Source organism: Anomalospiza imberbis, chromosome 1 (assembly GCF_031753505.1).
Source record: "Anomalospiza imberbis isolate Cuckoo-Finch-1a 21T00152 chromosome 1, ASM3175350v1, whole genome shotgun sequence".
Classification (NCBI taxonomy): Eukaryota; Metazoa; Chordata; class Aves; order Passeriformes; family Viduidae; genus Anomalospiza; species Anomalospiza imberbis.
The window spans coordinates 151,156,251-151,178,611 of NC_089681.1; the positions used below are offsets into that span (position 1 = coordinate 151,156,251).

At 51.8% G+C, this 22,361-nt stretch overlaps 1 protein-coding gene across 2 annotated transcripts in view; it reads right to left on the minus strand.

Moving 5' to 3' along the window:
- SETD2 (SET domain containing 2, histone lysine methyltransferase) overlaps window positions 1-22,361 on the minus strand; it is a 39,988-nt gene that overhangs the window by 1,604 nt on the left and 16,023 nt on the right. Inside the window, exons 10-19 of one of the 2 annotated variants that reach the window (XM_068176457.1) lie at window positions 21,936-22,064; window positions 20,176-20,817; window positions 11,810-11,858; window positions 11,146-11,326; window positions 8,128-8,806; window positions 7,185-7,319; window positions 6,936-7,075; window positions 5,863-5,974; window positions 1,390-1,470; window positions 1,184-1,285 (exon numbers count right to left, since the gene is read on the minus strand). In XM_068176457.1, the coding sequence (XP_068032558.1) occupies window positions 1,184-1,285; window positions 1,390-1,470; window positions 5,863-5,974; window positions 6,936-7,075; window positions 7,185-7,319; window positions 8,128-8,806; window positions 11,146-11,326; window positions 11,810-11,858; window positions 20,176-20,817; window positions 21,936-22,064 (2,250 nt within the window). Of the gene's footprint in view, window positions 1-1,183; window positions 1,286-1,389; window positions 1,471-5,862; window positions 5,975-6,935; window positions 7,076-7,184; window positions 7,320-8,127; window positions 8,807-11,145; window positions 11,327-11,809; window positions 11,859-17,061; window positions 17,307-20,175; window positions 20,818-21,935; window positions 22,065-22,361 lie in introns of those variants that run through there. The other variant, XR_010994472.1, reaches the window with a different exon arrangement.

The window sequence follows — 22,361 nt, forward strand, 5'->3', positions numbered from 1 at the left end:
TAACATTCACTTTGCTATTATTTCCCATATATTCCCTGAACATTTGCTATTGTTGTGCCAATATTTGCAATTATTTCCTATTATACTTCCTATTATTCCCAAATATTCCCTAAATTATTCTCCTATTATTGCCCAGATATTCCCTAAATATTCCCTGTTTTTCCCCAAATATTCCCTGTGCTGCTGTCATATTATTGCCCAAACCTTTCCTGTTATTCCCCAACTATTGCCCAAATATTCCCTAAATATTTCCTACTGTTCTCCCAGTATCCCCCCACCATTTCTCCTTCCCTTCCCTCAACCTCCAAGGAGCTGGAGGCAGCTGGAATGACACAATCCCATTTCCTGGGGCCATCCCTTGGTCCCCACGTCCCCATATCCCATTGTCCCTGTACTTCCCATGTCCTCATGTCCCACATCCCTGTGTCCCTATAGCCACCATATCCCTGTGTCCCCAAATCCCTGTGTCCTGTACTTCCCATGTCCTTGTGTCCCTATGCTCCTGCACCGTGTTCCCATGTCCCACATCCCCATGTCCCTGTGTCCCCATGTCCCTTTATCCCTGTGTCCCCATGTTCCTGTACCCTTCCCGTGTTCCCATGTCCCACACCCCCCTCATCCCAGTAATCCCAAATTCCCATACCCCTCATGTTCCTGTGTCCCCACATCCCTCTATCCTCCGTGTCCCTGTGTCCCTCTCCCCCATGTCCCTGTAACACCCATGTCCCCACTTCCCACATTCCAGTGAACCTGCATGCTCCATGTCCCCAAGTCCCATGTCCCTGTGTCCTCATGTTTCAGCATCCCCGTGTCCCCATGTCCCTATGCTCCCATGTCCCACATCCCTATGTCCCCGTACCCACCGTCCCTGTCCCCACATTCCTGTGTCCCTGTGTCCCCATGTTCCTGTATCCGTGCTCCAATGTCCCACATCCCCACGTCCCTGTACCCTCCGTGTCTCCACATCCTTTGTCCCCATGTCCTGTGTGTGACCATGTCCCTGTGTCTCTGTATCCATGTCACCATGTTCCCATACCCCTCGTGTTCCCATGTCCTTGTATCCCATGTCCCCATACCCTCCACGTCCCCACGTTCCTGCATCCATGTGTCCCTGTACACGCCGTGTTGTCCCATCCCCATGTCCCCATGTCCCTGTATCCTCCTTTTCCCCCCACATTCCCACCTTGCGTGCCAGGTGTTTGAAGTCCTCGGTGGTGGTGATCCGGCCCACCTTGCAGTCGGGCTTCCGGTAGGGATTCAGGCACTGCACGATGAACTGGGACATCTGCGGGACACAGCGCTGGATCCGGCTCCCTGCTGCCACCACCCCATCCCCATCCCCATCCCCATTCCCATCCCCATTCCCATCCCCGGGCTGGGATCCCTCACCTCTTTCCTGAACACCTCCTTGCTCTTCTTGGCCAGCTCGCTGGATGTGTCGGCTTCCGCCGTCTTGGGCTTCTTGGAAGACTGGAGAGGGGAACACAGGGATGGCAACGCTTCCCTGATTCCGCCTTGGGGACAGCGCTCCTGCCCCACAGCCGGGTGGGCAGCACAGTTTCCAGTCCATTCCCAGGGACATTCCCAGCCCATTCCCAGCCCAACACCAGCACACTCCCCAGTCCAATCCAGATCTCCCAGCCTGATCCCAATGAGCTTCTCAGCCCAATTCTGAGGAGCTTCCAGGCCCCTTCCAGCGCTCTCCTCAGCCCATTCCCAACACTGTTCCCAGCCCAAGGCCAGCACATTGCCCAGTCTGATCCAGGTACAATTCCCAGACAAATGCCAGCATGCTCCCACCCCAAACCAGGGACTTCCCAGCCTGGTCCCATGAACTTCCCTGCCCTCTCCTGCTGCTCTTCCCAGCCTTATCCCAGCAAACTTCCCCGTTCAGCCCTGGTGCATTCCCCAGTTCAATCCTGCTGAACTTTCAGGTAAGCTTCCCAATTCATCCCAGTGAAATTCCCAGCACAATCCCAGCCCGATCCAGGCACACTTCCCAGCTCATTCCTGGTGAGCTCCCAGCCCAGTCCCGGCACGCTCCACACCCCAAAGCAGGCATTTCCCAGCCCAATCCCAGTGAACTCCCCAGCCCGATGCCGGCACGCTCCTCGCCCCAGTCCAGGCACAATTCCCAGCCTGATCCCAGCACAGTCCCAGCCCAGTCCCAGCATTTCCCAGCCTTGCTCCTGGCACTCCCCAGCTCAGTCCCAACACATTTCCCAGCCCAATCCTGGCACAATTCCCAGCACACTCCTAGGCTGGGAGGCACAGGGACCACTCCTTGCTCTTGCTTTCTTTGGAAAAAAAGCTGGGAAAAGAGCAGGAGTGGGTCCTGGGGAAGTCAGGCAGGTCCATAGTGGGAGTAAGTTCTGTGGAGGTGGATTTTCCTTCAGAAATTCCCTGGGAGGGCTGGGCCCCCCCACAAGCATTCACACAGATTATCTTTAGCTACAGTCAAGATAAAGGGAATTTTCTAGGAATTTCTGGCTGCTTCCCTGAGTACTGATCCCTGATTTACTAACGGAGTAGAATCCAGCCCAGCTGCATCCCGGAGCCCATCCCTTCCCACTGCATCCGCACCCACCTCCCACACGCTCCCATCCCAAGCTCTGCGATCTCCTTGGAGCCTAAGAAGGGAAAAGCAGCATCCCTGCACCAGCACCATTTTCTGGGAGAGGTCTGGGATCCAGGTCATCCCAGATTGTAAGGACAGGAAGAGCAAAAGGATTTATTAAAGGTTTGGAAAGCTGGGGAAGGTTTCCCTTCTCCTTCTGCTCTTTGATGATGTCCTAATATTTCTTTTAATTTAAAAAATCCCACTTTTTACAAGTATTTAACACTGAAAAAAAGCAGGGAAAAAAATTCCTTTCAATCCCTAAAAATGTGCTTGGCTGTAGGGCAGAGCTGCAAAATCCCAGGAGCAAAGGGACAGGGTGTAAATCAGCCGTGCCAGGGAGGTTTTATGGCCGAGGCTTGGCCGGAGCAGGGACATCAAAGCTCCTGCTCCAGCCCCAGGCTCGGCTGCCACTTCAAAAGGCCGGGAATGGGGAGCAGATGGCTCCGGCAGCAAGCCTGCAGTGCTCCATCAGCAAAGTCATTCCCAAAACCCTCGTCAGTCCTGAGCCCTTCCCAAACCCCTCGTCATTCCCGAACCCCTCATCATTCCCGAGCCCTTCCCAAACCCCTCGTTATTCCCAAATCCCTTCCAAACCCTTCCCAAACCCGTCATTCCTCAGCCCCCCGTCATTCCCAAACCCCTTCCCAAACCCCTCGTCATTCCCAAACCCTTAGTGGTTCTCAAACTCTTTGTCATTCCCAAACCCTTCTACTGCCCCAAATCCTTCTCCACTCCCAGATCCTTCTTCATCTCCAATTCTTTCCCCACCAAATCCTTCTCCACCCCCAAATTCCTTCTCCATCACCAATCCCTCCTCCATCATGAAATCCTTCCCCACCCCCAAAATCCTTCTCCATCACCAAACCTTTTTCCATCACAAATCCTTCTCCACCCCCAAACCCTTCTCCATGATGAATCCTTTCTCCATCAGCAATCCCTTCTTCACCATCAAATCCTTCTCTACCAAACCCTTCTCCATCCCCAAACCTTTCTCCACCAATCCCTTCTCCACCCCAAAATCCTTCTCTTCCACCCAATCCTTCTCTACCAATCCCTTCTCCATCCCCAAATCCTTCCCCATCCAACCCCTCTCCACGTGGGATGAGGGCAAAAATCGGTGTCAAAATTGGCAGGGAAAGATGAGGAGGAGAAATGAAAACTGTTTCCAAGCTCCTCCTTGTGCCAAGGTGCCAATTCCTCCTCGGAGAATTCTTCCTAATTTTAGGCTAACATCCCATTTTAAACTTATTTTAATATCATAACTTCCATATCAAGGCCTTCCTCCCTCACCCCTCCAAAGTGAAATCCCATAATCCAAAAGCTGCCAGGAAAACTAACACAGGAAAATCCCCAGAATGGTGCTGTCCCTATTTCCAGCCTCTGGAGGAGATGGGAATGGAGAAGCCACAAAGATGAGGGGAAAACCAGCCTGGGAGGGGATCAAGAAGCCAAACGTTTGGGAGAACCTGGGATTCTCTTTTCCAGCAGCTGGGATCTGCTCCACTGACACCAACCTTTCCATGGAGAACCAATGGGCAGAGACAAACTCATCCCAAATCCAAACTTTTTCCATCTAAAAGGATGCAAAACCTTCAGCATCCAGCCCGGTGTCCCTGCCAGCCTTCCTGCTGGGCTACTCCCTCAGGGAAGCCATTTTCCAAGGGAAAAACAGGATTTCAAGTGTGCTTTAAAGGGAATAGTGATCCTGGCTTCACACTCCTCTTGTGCCTTTCCATCAAAATCCTCCCCCATGGCCCGGGAACAGCAGCAGCAGCTGTCGGACGCGGTGCCGGTGGGTTTAATCCCTCCTGCCTGGGTTTAATCCATCTGGGAAAGGTGTGGAGTGGGGTGGGAAGGAGGGTAAAAAATCCAAGGAATGTAGTTGTAATTTCAGGGTGGAAGCGTTGGAGGCAGGAGCTGTGACCATGGGAATTCAGTGCCAGGAAAAACCCGACCTTCCGGCCATCCTGGCTCAGAAGAAAAGGAATTAAAGCTCTGGAGTGAGTAGGAACCACCTCAGCCTGAGGTCAGCCACAGCCATGGCTCATTCAGGAATGAAGGATTCAGGGATTTTGGGTTTGGAGCGAGCAACAAAACCTGGAAGGAGCAGCCTGTTTGTGTCCGGCCTGAGGTGAAGCCCTTGGTTGGTCACCTCGGCCCTTGGCTCCTCTTTATCCCAATTAATGGGATAAAAGCCCACATTCATGGAAGCACCTTTCCCTGCTGCTCCCTCTGCTGTGCAGGCAGCACTGAGACCCTCAGAATTCCATAGGAAAACAACTCCCAAGCTGGAAAGCACCAGCACAGATTGATTTCCCTGCTCAGAAGAGCCCAACCTTCTCAGCACTTCGTTCCCACCCCAGGGATGTTCCCAAACATCTCCAAGCTGCTCTCCACCACTGCTGAACTTCAGCTCAGCCCTCCACAGGGATGCATTTCCCAGCTACTGCAGCTTCAAATCTCCCTTTGGAGCCTCAAATTAACATTTTCTTGCTCAATCCCAATATCCTTCAACAATATTTGCAACCCCAAGATCCCAGAATATCAGGGAATGTCATGGGATACATGTGACACTGATCCAGGGATAAAAATCCTTGAAAAGGCTTCCCTGGATTCCTCTGTGGAAGCAACAGTTCCCCTTGGCTGAGCGGGGAGTGCCAGCTCTGAGCTCATTTTCCAATTAACTTTTTTCCAGGGAGATAAATATTTGTCCATAATTTTGTCAGCGTGAACTCGCCAGGACTCCTGGCTGGAGCACTCGGAGGTGTTCTGGGAGTGGGATTAACCCTTGGGATCCTGGCAGCACATGGAAAGGCAACAGCAGCCACGTGGGATGTTCCTGGGTGCTGCAGGATGGACAACACCTCCAGGAAAATCCCAGGAATGTGGGAGCACCGGAGCAGCAGAATTGGTTCCTCTTTCCATGGATTTTCTCCAACTTTTTAAGGAATCATAAAAGTATGGGAAAGGCTCCTGAGCTACACCCTTAGTTTGTCCTTTTTCAGTGTTACTCCCCCTCATTCCCACTTTTCTGGCCAGCTCCACACAGAGGCTGGAATCCAGGGCAGAACTTCAGGGAAATCCAGTGCCCACTCGAGCTGTGGCTGGAACAGCCGAGCCCTGAGTGTGGCCAATGGAGCCACTCCAAAGGATCCGGGGTCACTTCTGTCCCCCTGCCACCTCCCAGCTCCACACTTGACCTCCCATCCCGTGGTCTATCCCAAAAGATTTGTCTTCCTCACCTTCATGGGGTTCTCGTCGTACGTGGGGGTCCCGAGGTCCATCTCGGCCTCGTGCTCCAGGCTGGCGTCGTCGCCGGGGCTGTCCCAGGTTGGAGGATCCCACTGGGTTTGTCTGGAGGAAGGAAAACACACCATTGTCACCTCCTTAGAGGAACTGGAACCTGCTCATGCATTATCCCATCAACTGGGACATCCAGATTCCACCAGCCATCAGAATTCCTGGCACATGGAATTCACAACCTTGCTCTTAATGTGAAGGTTTCCAAGTTGGAGAAGGTTAAAACCAAGCAGGGAGAACGGAAGAAAGGGAATCTGCACCATTTTCTACCATGGTGACACAGTGGGATCAAGAGTGTTCATCACCAGGATGGAATTCCCAGCATGGAAAGGTGGGAACATCCCAGCAAAGAGCCCAGGGAAGGTTCAGCATCCACCAAGGCTCCCTGGAGTCTCCTCATCTCATCCCGAGACTTCCAAACAACACAATTCACTAATTCCTGCTCCACTGGTTTGAACTGCAGGTGTTTGAAGGTCTCCTGCTCTGCTGTGTACCACGGAGCAGGGAGGAATCCAAGAGGGAGATGGAAAAGATTTATGGATGCAGGGAAATGTGTTCCAGGAGCAAGAACTGACAGCAGGAAACTGATATGGAAGAAAATATTCCTGCTTATCCCTTCAGAGGTGGATCCTCATCCACACCTCCCATGGAGTTGGAAATTTTTAAGAAGTCCTTTTTAGAAACTTAAAATCCATTTTAATTCCAGGTAAATTCATAGGGATTGAGCCAAAACCTGGTTCTTTCCAAAACTGATGGGAAAGGTGCAGGAAAAACATTGGGAAAACCACGTCTCTTCCCTTGGACGTGGGAGCTGGGCTCTTCTCCCAAAAAACAAGCAACAGGACAAGAGGGAACGGCCTCAAGTTGTGCCAGGGGATGTTCAGGTTGGATATTGGGAAAACTCCTTCATGGAAAGGGGTGTCCCTGGACAGGGGTGGATTGCCCATCCCAGAGAGACCTCCAAGCCCTGTGGATGTGGCACTTGGGGACAGGGGTCAGCGATGTCCACACCCACCTGGTGACCACGTGGTAGTAGTAGATCTTTCCCTCAGGATCCCGGGCCGTTTTCCAGTTGGGAGGGAGGACGATGGTTTTGGGTTTGGGAGGGGAAGGCGGAGGCAGATCCAGGAGGTTGTTGGTGACCACCAGCTCTGGCTGCAAACAGCACGGAAGAGATGAAGAGAAAGTTGTGAGGGCTCACGAAAGGTGCCCTGGCAGCTCTTTATCCCAGGGGAAAACCCTCCCCATCCCTTCGGATCCTCACCTGCTGGATGGGCTGGGGCTGTCCGGCCGCCACGATGGTGGTGACAGCCGTGGGGGGCTGCACGATGACTCCCTGCGGATGAGCCGTGTAGATCTGCTGGCCCTGGATGTACTGGAGACCTGGCTGGGCGTAGCTCTGGAACAGGGAACCACACTCAGCTGCTGTTCCCAAAAAAACCTTCGCTGCAGGAGCGCAGCTTCCACCAGACCAGGCTGCTCCAAGCCCCATCCAACCTGGCCTTGGACACGTCCCAGGGATCCAGGGGCAGCCACAGCTGCTCTGGGAATTCCATCCCAGCCCCTCCTCACCCTCACATCCAGAAATTCCTTCCCAATATCACCCTCAGATTTTTGGACTATCATTAATTCGGGTAGCTCCAGACTCTACTTCTAAAAGCCAGTGGAAGCTGAGCTCCCACATCCATGTTTTACTCATTTCCTCTGCTTTTATCCACAGATCTCCCTTCAATAGTCAAAAAACCAAAGTACTGCTGCAAGTTGCAAACTCCTGATTGGGCCCAACAACTATGGAATCATCATCCTGGATGTGTTCAGTAATATCCCCCATCCCCGGATGTGTTCAATATCCTCCATCCCTGGATGTTCTCAGTATCTCCCATCCCTTGGAATGTCCAAGGCCACGTTTAACAGGGCTTGGAGCAATCTGGGATAACAGAAGGTGTCCCTGCCCATGGCAGTGGGTGGCACTGGACACTCTTTAAGGTTCCTTCCAGCCCCATGCATTCCAGGATTCCATGATTCTCTAATTTATGCCGTTTGTAGATGGAAAACACCCTGGAATGTGCTTTGCTCCTACTCTTGGGCAGGAAGTTCCCTGGGAAGACCTAAGAAGATGCTCCAATAAGAGAAGCACAGGGTGAGTAACTCATGTGTTTTTCCCAGCTGGCTCCCCTGATTCCGTGGGTGCTCCCCGCTGGAATTACCTGGACGATGGGCGGGGTGGTCTGCGAGTAGGGCGAGGTCACTCCGTAGACGGTCTGGCAGGTCTGGCCCTGGTAGTAGATGGCCGGTTGGGACTGGGCCGGGGAATAGGGCTGCTGGACAGCCACGGCGGGCTGCTGGCTGGAATCCCACACCCCGTAACTCTGGCTCTGCACCGCCCCGGCCGTGGCCACCGGCACCACGGCCACGTTGGCCTCCTGGTGCACCACGGTGTCGCTCTGGGCCACGTACTGCGGCGTGGTCACCTCCATGGTGGTGGCCACGTGCTGGACGACGGGCACCGGCTGCGGGGTGCTCAGGGCCGGCTCCACCGTGTGCCCCACCAAAGTCTGGGAATGCTCGTATCCCGCCGGAGAGCACATGGAGTCCATGGTGGGCGTGGGCAGCAGCACCTTGCCGGCGTTGGGGTTGCTGGGATCCACGTAGGCCTGCATGGGGTACCCTGGTGGGTATCCCATGAAGCTGTGGTGGGGCGTTCCGTAGCCCATGGAGTCGTAGGGAAGCGGAGACGTCATTCCCAGGTTTTGGAGCTGCTGCTGTTGTTTCTGGGCTTCCCGTTGGGCCACCTCCTGCTCAAAGAGCTTCCGGCGCTCCTCCGTGGACAGCTTGTTGCGGTCCTTGGGCCGGACTTTCTTCTTGGAAGACGCCGGGGTGTCGTACCTGGGAGAGAGGGAACAGGGAAAGCGGCTGTGAGGCCTCAGGAAGCTGCAGGCCCAGGGCTCCAGCAGCAAAAGGGACAGTGGAAAACTTGGAATGCCCAACAACAGCATGAATTCCTAAAAACATTCCCTTTTTTCCAGCTGTTTGACCAACTGAAAAGAAACACCCGCTGGTCCTGCTCATCCACAGGGATCCAGGGCAGAGGATGAGCAATCCCAGTGGATTGGCCAATGTCAGCCTGGTGCAGATGGAGATGCAAGGATGCCACAGAAGTTGTCTGGAGGAGCTGTTCCAGGATACCTGGAGAGGGAGGGAACATCTCCAAGAGAACTAAAGGAAAGGTCACAACCTGCAGGGTATCCCAAACAGGCCCTGCGGGAAACACTCTGCCACGTTTTCCCAAAGCAGGACAAACAAGGAATTTGGAAAAGGTTCCCAAACAGGAGCAACTGACAACGCAGCACCTTCCCCCACAAATTCCAGTGCTGGGGTGAGAATTCCATCTTTCCCATCTGGAACCCCCACATGGGAGCTGCAGACACACCAAAGAACAAGGGAATCACAAGCAGCACATTCCTGTTTGGAATTCTGCTCGTTCCCAGACCGCAGCTTCAGCTTCAAAAAATAATGGTGTGGATGGGTTTTTTTAATTCCTTAAAGAGTTTTCATCCCAAAAGGCGCTGCAGCTGGAGGGATTTTTCCAGGGAATTAAAGGAGGAGGGGGAAAAAAAAGCCTAAGGACTTTGATCAAAGCCCAACCAAGGAAAATTTCAGATCAAACGTGGATATTGCCAGACGTTATGAGTATGGTAAAACAGGGATTACAAGGAAAAATGCTTTGCAGCCTAAATATAATGGATTCTACAAAGCATCCAGGATATTCTCCATATATTCTGTGTTCCCGGGATCCATTTACATATCAAAAGCACATTGCTACCAACAGATCCGCTGGAGCTGTTTCCTGGCATTCCCAGAGGAGCTGCAGGATCCGCTAATGGGAACCTCATTGCCGGGAGGAGTTTGATTTCCCTAATTAAAGTCTTTCCTGGCACTGCCTGGAGAGTTTGGAAGAGAAGCAGCTGCCATGGAAAGAGTGGGAAGAAGGAAACTGAGGGTTTAGCGTTCCTTTCTCCATCTATTTGATTATTTTCCTTATTAAATCCTTGGAATAACAAAGAGGGATGCTCAGAGTGGGGAGAACATTCCCAGAGAAGGAATTTGGTTCTTCGCTGACACGGACACGGCACAGGGGGAAGAGCCAGAGCAGCAGCTGCTCACCCAAAAAAACCTTGTTCTGTTCAAAACAACCCCAAAAATCCAGGTTTTACTTCCTGGGGATGTTTCCAGCCTCGTTACAGAGGGATAGATTTACATCTGTATTTTTTTATCCAGATGTTTCCAACTTTCCCAGCTCCGCTCAACACGAGGTTTCCTCGTCTGGCTGACTCGGCACCAATTGTTCCCTAATTATGGAGTGGCTTTGAAAGGGACAACAGAGAAGTGAGTTCTTTAAAGGCAATTCCATGGTATTTTTGCTGCCTTTAACAAGATCTCCAGTCTCTCTGAACTGCAAGACATGGAATATTTTCCTGCTCTTCATCAGGAGCTGCATGCTCAGCCGTGGCAGTGATGCCGCCATTCCCAAGGAAAGGCAGGAGACTTGGGAGCAGCCTGCTGGGATCACAGCCCCCTGGACTGTTGTCCTTACAGGTATTTTTAGGGAACAACCACTCGATCAAGGAAATTTTGGAGTCAGAAATCCTGGTCTGGGCACTGCTCCCTCCTGTACAGGCAGGGATTGCTACAAGTTCAGAACAATTCCCAACACAATGGGAAGAGGTGGAGCAGGAGACGGGAATGGGTTTTGAAGGACCCAGGGAACTCTTTGTATTAGGAGGGCTGCATCCTGGAATTCCTGGATTCTCCATCCCTGGAAGTGTCCAAGGCCAGGCTGGACAGGGCTTGGAGCACTCTGGGACAGTGGAAGGTGCCCCCATCGCATGGGGTGGGACTGGATGGGCTTTAAGGTCCTTCCAACCCAAACCGTTCCATGATCCCTAATTTCTGTGCAGGAGCTGGCACAGCTTCCCTCATTTCCCACCTCATTCCCAAAACATACCTGAAGATGGAGGTGCAGATTATCCCAGAGAAGAAGCCACCAACACCAAGGAACCACCCAACTCCCACCAGGATTGAATCTCACCACCAGAATTCCTCCAGGAGCAAACTCCCTTCCTTGGGGGGGGGACGCCAAAGATCTCCAGGATGGTTTTTCCTGGAGGTTTTACCCAGGAATGTGGCAGATCCCTGGAATATGGCAGCTCCCTGCCACCACTTGCCTGTCCTCCGGCCTCTTTGTCCCCCGCTCGTAGGCCGAGGATGGAGGGGACAGGGAATCTCTCCGTCTCTTCCTCTCCTTGCTCTGGCTCTGCCGCTCTGGATCCCGCTCTCGGCTCAGGATGGGGTTCTTGGGAGTGGGGGTCTGATCCCGGAGCCCGGCTGTGTCTCTCCCACGGTCAGCTGTTGGGAAAACAGGGGGGAAAAGGGAGGGAATTTTTATCATTAGGGTATTAAGAGCTCCCCTCTCTTAGAAACATCCTCAAGTTGTGCCAGGGGACGTTGAGGTTGGATACTGGGAATATTTCTCATGGAAAAGGATGGCCAGGGACAGGGCAAGGGTGGAGTCCCCATCTCTGAAGGGATTTAGAAGTCACGTGGAGGTGACACTTGGGGACATGGATCAGTGGTGGCTTTGGCAGTGCTGGGCGATGGTTGGACTCAATCTTGGAGGGCTTTTCCAAGCTCACCAATTCCATGATTTTAATTCTAGGTTGCTCCATGTCACCCTCAGGGCCCCATCTCTCCCCACCCACCACTCAGATTATCCTCCCTCTTCCCAGGAGGAGCAGCTATGGAGGCAGAACATCCCTTGACATTCCCAGCTGGGCAAATGAAGCAGTTTCATGGGAGCAGAGGACACCATGGGAAAAGGTGAGCACTTACCACTGCTTTCCTTTTCTGCTTGGCTCTTCTTCGGGATGCGATAGACCTCCTGAGGAAAAGCCATGAGCAGGGTCAGAACTCCAGCTGCTCCCAAAACCACCCCAAACAGCCAAGAATCCCATAAATCATACATTTACAAGAAACCACCAGAAAAGGGTCTCTTGAAGGAAAGTTCTGGGGTTTTTGTGGTGCTTTCCACATATTTCCTCTGCTTGGTGTTTGATTTTTGTTGGATTTCAGTGGAATTTTGGGCCAAGAGCTCTGGGCAGAGCTGCAGGGTCCTACACCTTCCAAGGTGACGGAGGAGTGTCCCAGCAGCAGCTCCTGCTGTCCCTGTCCTGGTCTCCAAGGCAGTTTGAGATAACCCAGCAAGGAGCAGGGAGCTGGGCTGGGTGATCCCAACAGATCCCTTCTGACTGGAGACATTCCATGGCTCTGTGACCCTGGCTCTGGTGGCCAACATCTGCCCCCCACCGATCATGGACCATCCCTGGGCTTCTCCCAGCTCCCGACAGCCCCACTGGGGACAGGGTCACATTTCCATGATGTTCCCAAGCTCTGATGTTTGATGTGGGAGCATCCCAAGGGAAATGAGCAGGAGGACCAGGCCCAGATCTGAGTGACCCCTTTGACCAAGGACCTGCTGAAGCTGCTGAGATCAAACCCCAACACCCACCACACCCTCAACAGCAGCAAACCCCAAACCCTCTGCTCATCCAGCTCCTCCCTCAGCACAGGGAAAACCTGGAGCTGCTGGAGAGATCCAGAGGAGGCCCCGGAGCTGCTCCAGGGCTGGAGCCAGGCTGGGAGAACTGGGAATGTTCACCTGGAGAGGAGAAGATCCAGGGAGAGCTCAGAACCCCTGCCAAGGCCTGAAGGGGCTCCAGGAGAGCTGGAGAGGGACTGGGGACAAGGGATGGAGGGACAGGACACAGGGAATGGCTCCCACTGCCAGAGGGCAGGGATGGATGGGAGACTGGGAATTGGGAATTCCTGGCTGGGAGGGTGGGGAGGGGCTGGGATGGAATTCTCAGAGCAGCTGGGGCTGCCCCTGGATCCCTGAAGTGTCCAAGGCCAGGCTGGAGCAGCCTGGGACAGTGGGAGGTGTCCCTGCCATGGCAGAAGGTGGCACTGGATGGTCCCAAAGGTCCTGGCAACTCCAGGTGGAGATGGCACCGTGGGAAGAAAGGGAAATGAGGATCAGAACTTCCCTGAAGTCCAGGTTTAGCACAACATCCTTGTTGATCCCCCCTGGATTGGGCAGGAACAGCCCTTCCCATGTCACTGGAACCAACTGTGCATCCCTCCAAGTAAGAAATGAGGTTTATTAGCACCTTTCCATGCTCCACTGTATTTTTAATTGGAATATTCTGGCATTCCCAGTGTAAATCCCGTTTTACCTCAGTGATGCTCATGATCCTACAGAGGTTTTACAGCATTCCTGACTGTCCAAGTACTGGAAGGCTGGGGAAAAAAACCCTCATTTTTGTTTAATTCCAGCTTCTATCAAGCCCTTGCTCTGTTTCCTTCCTGAAGGAATACAGTATTCCCAAGAATTCCCAGTTATTTCCAGCAGAATGTGATGAACCAGCTGGTTTGTGCCTGGTGGAGCATCCCTGCTGCAGCAGCAGCTGCATCCCAAAAAAAACCCCATTAAATCACAAAGGAGAAGCTCAGTTTAACACAAATAAATTGTTCTGGGGAGCTGTGCTGACATTCCAGCTTTCCCAGAGCACCTTCCCTAAAATATCCTTTCATTCAGGCCCTGGATGAGGCAGAGTGGGAAAAAAGATGGATTTGACTGCTCCTGGGGGGTGAAGGCTGCTCCAGTTGGGAATTTAAAGCTTCCACATATTCAGAAATGTGGAGTTTACCTTGACTCGACTCTCAGATTTTACAGAATATCTTCTTTTATTTAAAATTCCTTGAGTTTTTAAAGCTGTTTGGGAAATAATTAACGGGTGGCTCAGGGGGCTCATTAGCAACGGGTCCACCCCCAGCACTGGATGGGCTAAAAATGAGAATTTGGTTTAGCAAAAAAAAGGGAAGGAGAAGAAACCCTGTTGTGGTTTGTCCACCAGGCAAAACCATTTCAAAAGTGCTGCTGCTGGCTAAAAAAAGAGGGATTTGAGCCAAGATTTTTAGGTTTTTAAAGATATTTTTGCTTTTCTGTGGAGGCCAAACACACCACATGGAGTTTGAAGCATCTACAAAAAAGAGAGGCATTGAAATTCCCAAGAAATGCCCTTCAAATTTAAGTTTTTAAACTTTATGTGTTTGCTATGGGCTACAATACTCCAAATCCAGGTTTTTTGTATGAAATATAAAGAAACAAAGCAGCAGCTCCATGTTTGGGGTAGGGAGGGATGCAGGATGAGCCCATAATTATACAGGATTTATATCTTTATAAATGATGTAATCCATATAATGGAATCATGGACTCGTGGAATGGTTTGGGCTGGAAGGACCTTGGAGCTCATCCAATTCCAACCTTTAACACATGCAGGGAACCTCCCACCAGGCCACGGTGCTCCAAGCCCCATCCAGCCATAATCTATGGATTTAATTTTATTTTCCTACAGAATTCCATAGCTATGGATAGCAGGGATGACTTTGCCTCTCCCTACCTTGTGTGGGACGGAGGTGACCACAGGGGCAGGTTCTGAAGCCCCAAAATCACCTTCCACCAATATGTTTTGCCAGTTTTTGTTTTTTTTCTTTTTTTCCCACATTAAACTCCTAAAAATGTTCATTTTCAGAGCAGCACCTCCAAAAAATCCCCACAAGTCTACCCTGGGGGAATGAGGAGCCACCAAGGAATGGGATCATGGATGAACTGCCTGGAGCAGAAGGACAACACAAGTGTTGGGAAGAGCTAAACTACACCAAGTCCCCAGCTCCTAAAAAAGATCTGTCCCATTAAAGAGCAGGATGGGGAAGGAGAAATCAGTGGGAAAAGGCTCAGTGGGAAGAGAAGGAGGATAAGGAGCACCTGGAGTAAGGGGACTTGGCAATCCTGGCATTGCCACTCCTGCCACGCCTTGCTTTAGCTTCACCAGGACACTGGGGGAGCCCACTCCAGGATCCATCCCAACAAAGTGGCCAGCCCTAAAATGTCCAGGAAGTCCAGAATCCGAAGTAATTTTGAGCAGGGAGTGAGCTCCGTGCTGTTGGAGAGAAACTCCAGCTCCACTCAATGGAGCCTCCAGCATCCATTCCATGTGGGAAGATGGAGGCAGCAAAGGCTTTGAACCAGCAACAAACGGAGGGATTTGTCCAAATTGCTCCATGAAAAGCAGATGGTGGTCAGACCACGCTGGGGAAACTCCCAAGAAAAGCCGATTTTATTTTTGGAAACGGAAGCTGCTGGCTCGGAGCTGCAGAATTCCTCAATCAACGCCACCGCCGCTAACGGGCTCCAAATGGCTCCCGAGCTTCCAGCACAACTTTGAAGGGATTGCAAGGAAAATTAAATGCAGAAGGAAAAGTGACACGAGTCTGTTTGACACACAAGAGGCGGAAAAATGGGATTTAGGCTGTCCAGCCTCAGGCACAACCCAGCCTTGGCTTGGGAAAGGGAAGAGAGCTGCAGGATGGAGTCACGACTCAAAGGATTCTGCAGTGGGAAAGGAAGATGTGTCTTGATGGAACCTTCTCCACAAATCTGTCCCTCAGCTGCCAGTCATTCCTGAATGACTTTATGATCTTGGAGGTCTTTCCCAGCCTTAATGATTCCGTGAGTTTATCCTATGATTCTATGAACTTCTGTTGATTTGTCTATGGAACAACACAACCAAATCCATCCGCTACCAGGCTGGATCCTCTTCCCTCCCTTCCTCTGTCCTCTCCTCTTTTTCCCTTGCAGCTCCAACACGACCCCAGGGGATGGAGCAGAACAAGAGGAAGGACCAACACCATGAAATCCCTGCTTCTTCAAGAAGATCCCACAGCAAACCACGGCCTGGCTGCTCCCCAATCCTATTGTTTCCCCCAACCATTCCTTGCTCTAAGTTATAACAAATTATAAAATTCCTGATTAAAGCATGGGATGTGCGTGCCGGAGCCGGAGCCAGGCACTCCAGGATGGCTTCACTGGGAAAGGCAAGAGCAGCTTCAAGAGGCTTTACCAGGATAAATCAAAGACCTGGAAAGATCATCCCAGCGGATGAAGGAAGCTCAGCTGCCTTTGGTCACCTAAGATATCCCATTCAGGGTGAAACGGCCTCCAGGGGAGGTTCAGGTTGGATACTGGGAAAATTCCTTATGGAAAGGGTTGTCCAGCAGTGAACAGGCTGCCCAGGGCAAGGGGGAGTAGCCATCCCTGGAGGGATTTAAAAGCCTTGTGGATGTGGCACTTGGGGACAGGGGACAGTGGTGGCCTCAGCAGTGCTGGGGGATGGCTGGACTCAATCATCTCTGAGGGCTTTTCCAACCTCACCAATTCCCTGATTCCATGATTATTAAGCTCCCAGATGGGTGCAAAAAAAATCCACTTCGGCCCAAGTCAGGGTGAGGACTCAGCCCTGAGCTCCAAGTCACTGCAAACGCTCGCAAGGCCAGAAGTATCCAACTAAAACATTTTAAACCCAAGACTGGCTCTTCCAAAAAGTTTTTCCTAAAACCAAGACCTTCTCCAAGTCACAAGGAAAGAGCCTGTGGATCCTCAGAGCCACAACTCCCAGCTGCCCTTTCCCAGAAGGTGAGAGCCTCCTGTAGGGTGGGGGAAGATTCCCAAAGCTCGGTCCCACGTGAGGCAGAGCGGCACCAAAACGTTCTCTCTGTCCCTCAACTCAGCTACTCAACCTCAGCCCTCAAGAGGACGTTGGGAAGAGCTTCCCAAGCTTGTCCCTACGGCATGTCCTGGTGATTCCAAGAGGTCTGCTGGCCATCACACCACATGTCAACTCCAGCATGGGCCTCTCCACATGAATCAGCCCACGGAGCCTTACCTGAGCACAATCCACCTGGGAGAACCATGTGGGACCACCACTTGTGCCCTTGCTGGGTGTCCAGCAGCCAGCCTTTGGCACTGGGAGGGAGTTTTCAGCCCAGGAGAAGCCATGCAGCGCTTCCTCGGAGAGCGGGAACAGCGCCCACGAGCCCGGGCTGAAAACTCATCCCATTGGGAATGTGAGTGTGTGTCGTGCCAGGGGTGTGGCTGTGGCCAGCACTCCTCACGGGGTCGGAGTGCTGGAGCCCTGGAAGGACTTACAAGTCCTGTGTGTAGAGGTAGAGAAAAAAATTAAGCTCACTTAATCCTTTCAGGCCAGGAGCTGGGATTTCCCCGGAGCGACGTCCATTGCCGGCAATGGACGCACCAAAATAACGTCGGCATCCCCGAGTTAACCACCTCTGTCCTCCTTTCACCTATCACACTGCTCATGCATCAGCCAGCTTCCCAACCATCTTCCCGGCTCTTCGCGCTATGTCCTCTCCCTTCTTCCGCATGGAGTTGGAGAAAAGGAGCCCCTTGGTCAGCTCTGGCTGCCCGGAGAAGCTGGATGGAAACGGTGGAAATTACAAGGGGGTCATCAGCAAGGCTGGAGAGGACAGCGCTTAAGTCACGATGTTTCCGACCCTCCCACCCCCCAGCCAAGGCCAGGTGTTCCACCACTCCAAAAACCCGGCTTTTCCAAAGCTTGGATGTGCTGGGAAAGGCACCTGGGGGTGAATTATCCATCCCCCTTCCAGCCTAGATTTGTCTTTTAGACATCCGGGGTGGGCTTTGGTGGCACCTTATGAGGTGAGAGTTGGACAGAGGCAGTTAACTCCCAGAGCCATGAAAAAGTCCAGGACAGGATAAATCCCCAGCTCCCAGTTTCCCTACAGTTGTTTTATAGGAGAGAAGTTAATTGTCACAGCCCCGTGTCACGATCCTGCTTTTTTGGGGTGGATTTGCTGGGATTACTCCAAGCCCATGAGATCCAACCCCATCCCTACAAGCAGACCATGACCTGAGGTTCATTAATAAATACACAGAGAGGATGAGAATCCACATCTAAAATATGGGAATGTGTCGGGACTCCATGGTCCGACCACAACTGCAACAAAATTCTGCAGATTCCCAAGCTGAGCTTCTCCAAGCTCCAAAGAAAACACAAATCCTGGAGATAAAACAACACCACCAGATCAAATTTGGTCTTAAAGCAAAGTTTTGGGGGAGTTTTGTGAAATTTCACATATTTTATTAATATTTTATCGTTTCTCTGTGCTGCTCCACCTACATGAGTGTGGAAGGGAACACAACTGTTCCAAAGGAGCAACTCAGTCTGGATACCCAAAACAAGTCTCCACAGCAGAGGACCACTAAGGCCAGACTTAACTTTTAGTTTAAAACAGGTTGGACTTGATCTTGGAGGTGTTTCCCAACTTTAACAATTCTCTTGGCAATGATGGAAAAGGACTTTTCCCAACTGAACCACCAATTCAACCTGACGGTGTCGTTTCAAGAGGAAAACCACACCAAGAGTCTGCAAATTCAAATCTGGTAAATGATCAGATCCATTTGGAAAAAAGGAGGGAAAACACCAAACCACAGCCCAGCCTCTCTACAGAAATGTGTTTTACCTCACTTCTTCCCCCCTCTAAGATTTGTGTCACAAATGATTGTGCCCAAAATCTGTAAAAGTTCAGTAGATTCTGATCCTCCTGAAAAATTCCGACTGAAGTAAAATGTCCATAAATTTTCCCGGGAATCTCTGCATTTCTAAATCCTGATGTTTGTAGCTCCAGAAATGGCACAAGCAAAGCTAAAGGTGAGGTCTCCTCCACCTGTGCTGGTGCTGCAGCACAATTAACACCTATTATTGTAATTAACCTCTTCCAATCACTCCTCATTATCAAAGTCAATGGGTAAATAAACTCCTTAGCTCTACCATGCATCAGAAAACATGAATTTGCTTAAAACAACTTCCAGTAATTAAAGCTAGGCTGGTAGTTGATTAAGAGAAGGGCAGAAGAACCTTCAAAGTCCCACTAAGCCCACAAGAAGCTGGAATTGTGGCAGTGCCTTCAATTCCTGCTGGATGCTCAGGAATCACTGGGTTTGGAGATGCTGAAGAGGCTCCCAGCCCTCCTGCCCTTCAATGTAAGGAATATGAAATAATACATGGAATGCAATGCTACAGGAGCAGCAGATCTGCGAAGAGTTTCCAAAGATCTAAAGAAACCCAAGGAATGGCTGAAGTGTTGAGTGGAGAGTGAGATCCATAGAACCATGGAATGGTTTGGATGAGGAGGGACCTTAAAGGACATCCAGTGCCACCCCTGCCACAGGCAAGGACACCTTCCACTATCCCAGGTTGCTCCAAGCTCCAACCTGGCCTTGGACACTGCCAGGGATCCAGGGGAAGCCACAGCTTCTCTGGGCACCCTGTGCCAGAGCCTGCCCACCCTCACAGGAGGAATTAATTCTTTCTTAACCACTGAGCTAAATCTTTCTTCTTTTAGTTTAGAACCGTTACTGGAATATCATCCTACATCCCACCAAAAAGAAGCTGTTGGCTGCAGATCCCACTGGTCCCTATGGGACTTATGGGACTAGGACACAATTCCAGAGGACAGAGGGAGCCACCAAGCCTTTCTCTTGAAGAGGTTTTCTGCTCCAGAAGACCTTGATGGGAGTGAAACCACTGAAGTCCCAAATAACACCCAAATCCGGGCATTTCCAAGTGTGAACACCCAGGGGCTGATCCAACACTGCCTTTGAGAGAACCTGGCATGGCCAACAGACCCTTCTGTGGAGGCTCCACATGGTGCAGATCTAAAGCAGAGGATGAAAGGACAGGAAAAGCTGGGGATGTTGGGATAACTCGATTCAGAGAATCCCAGAATGGTTGGGCCGGGGAGAACCTTAAGGATCATCCAATTCCACTCCCTGTTATGGGCAGAGACACCTTCCACTATCCCAGGTCACTCCAAGCCCTGTCCAACCTTGGACATTTCCAGGGATGGGGCATTTAGGAGTAGCCTTGAACACTTCCAAGGATGGAATTCAGGAGCAGACAGTCCATCAGTCTGTTTCCACATTGAGGGATGCGGGCCACTTCCACCCAAAATGCTCATGGGAATCTCAGTCCCTCAGAGCTGCCCATTCCCTGGAAGTCTAAGGGGATGACCAAGGTGTCCTTGCGTGCCCAAACCCAACCAGCTGCTGGTTTCACCAACACCTGGACATTCCTCAGATCACACCCAGGGCAACTGCCACCAGAGGATTTATACAGAAAGCACTTTTTGTGTAGAAAAGGCCATTTAGTTACCAAATATTGACCAAAAGACATCAAACCAGCCCCATTTGCACCACACCACCACCAAATCCATGTTTTCCTGAGCTCCAGGTGCTGGAGCTGCACGGAGCTGCCTCTTACCTTGAGCTCCTTCCAGCTGTCGAGCAGCCTGGTGGCCAAGTCGCTCACATCCACAATTTTATCCGTCTGCTCCTGGCTCCTCTCGCTCTCCACGTCGGAAACTCCTTCCTCTTCATCCTGCGATGGCGTTTCCATGGCCATGGGCTCCTCCAGCTTCGCTCCATTACTCTCCTTGACCTCTGCCTCGGGCTCAGCCTCCAGCTCCGCAGGCTGGGATTTGCTGCTCTCCACCGGCGCCTCCACAGCAGTTTTGATGTCCTGCTGCTGCTGCTGCTCCTCCGTCACCTCCATTGGGGCTGCCTCCAGCTGGTCCAGGTCCTCCTTGCCCTCCTTCCCTTCCAGCTCGCTGGTGGTGTCCGAGATGGCACTGTCCATGCTGTTCTCACTGATGATCTTCAGCCTGCGGAACACCAGCTTCTTGGGGGTGTCCGTGTCACCTTCCACGCTCTGCTTGGCCGAGAGCTCCGGGGTGTTGAGCGGGGTGTGGGCCCGGGACGTGTTCTCGCTGGAATATCCGTCGCCCTCGCTGAGCTGCGGCACCGCCGTCTTGGTCTGAGCCCAGCGCTGGATGATGGGCAGCACCTTGCTCTCCTCCAGCATGTTCTTGGTAGGGATGGGCAGCAGCTCCAGGGTCTTCATGATCTAAGGGTAAGGACAAGCAGGGCATTGTCAGAGCCAGCAGGATTTAAAGCTGTGTCCAACCTGGAATAATTCACTTTTCTCAAGAAGAATTAACTCCGGATTATCAAGGTGATCATAAAATCCTGGTTTGGGTGGGAAGAGACCGTAAAGCTCATTCAGTTCTCCTTGCCATGGGCAGGGACACCTTCAGCTATCCCAGGTTGCTCCAAGCCCTGTCCAAGCTGGCCTTGGACACTGCCAGGGATGGGAAGTCCACAACCTCTCTGGACAACCTGTGCCAGGACCTCACCACCCTCACAGCCAAGAATTCCTTCCCAATAGCACAGAATCTAAAATCTAAATATCTGATCTCATCTATCTAACGACGGTCACAGGTCATGGGTGACAGATTTTGGGAAGAGTTTCCTCATGGAAAGGGTTGTTAAACATTGGAATGGGCTCTCAGGGACATAGTGGGAGTCCCATCTCTGGAGGTGTCCAAGGAACACCCGGAGATGGCACTCAGTGCTCTGGGCTGGGGACAAGGTGGAGATCAGGCACAGCTTGGACTCAATGACCTTGAACCTCCAGAAGTCTTTGGGCATCCAATCCCAAATTGCTTATGGAAAACTGAAACATTCCAGCTCCACTTCAGACTGTCAGGATCTCAAATTCCCTGTGCTTCAGCACAGAATAAACAGCAACAGCAACAACCTTTAAGTCTGGCTCATGGAATCTATGTCAGGAATCTAAGGAAAACCACAGGAGCAAATTCCTTCCATCTATTAAGGATCTGCCTCAGGGCAGAAGTTTCAGGCCTGTAGTTCTGAGGCACCTGAGGTTGTTTTCCATGAACACTTGGCACAGATTTGTGTTTTAAAAAAGAGAAGGAAAATTCTGGTGATCCTGAGCATTCAGCAAAGCTGCCAAAACCCTTTTCCCCAAAAAGGGCTGGCCAGCCCTGGCACGGGCCGGGGTCCCCTTTCCTGGAGGGATTTAAGGGCCTTGTGGATGTGGCACTTCGGGACAAGGGTGAGTGGTGGCCTCAGCAGTGCTGGGGAATGGTTAGACTCGATCTTAAAGGGCTTTTCCCACCTCGAGGGTTCTGTGAGAGCTCCCAATCCCAGGGAATCACTGACCTCCAGCTGCAGCTTTAGGTTGTTGGCCGTGCTTCCTCTGCCGTCGCCCAGCTCCGTCATCCAGATCCAGAGCAGGGACAAGCCGTGACACTCCAGGAAGGACTTGAGGCAGGACTGCGAGTGCGTGTTCTGGAGAGCCACATGTGGGAATAGTCAGAGACTTCCAGGCAAAAACATGGGAAACTGCTCCACTGGGATCATGGTCAAAGCCGTGGCAGAGCCAGAACTCTGCACCTGAGCAGGTCCAAGCTGATTTGAGTGGCTGGAACTGCTGGGATTGGAGCAGGGATCCGGCAGCAGGACCACTCCAACCACTACAGCTCATACTGGGGAATAACACTGAAGGACAATGGATCCTGGAGCCGCTCAGCTGAGCTTGGGATGCAGCAAAAAGGGCAGGACCTGCCTCCCACACTCCCCCTCTTC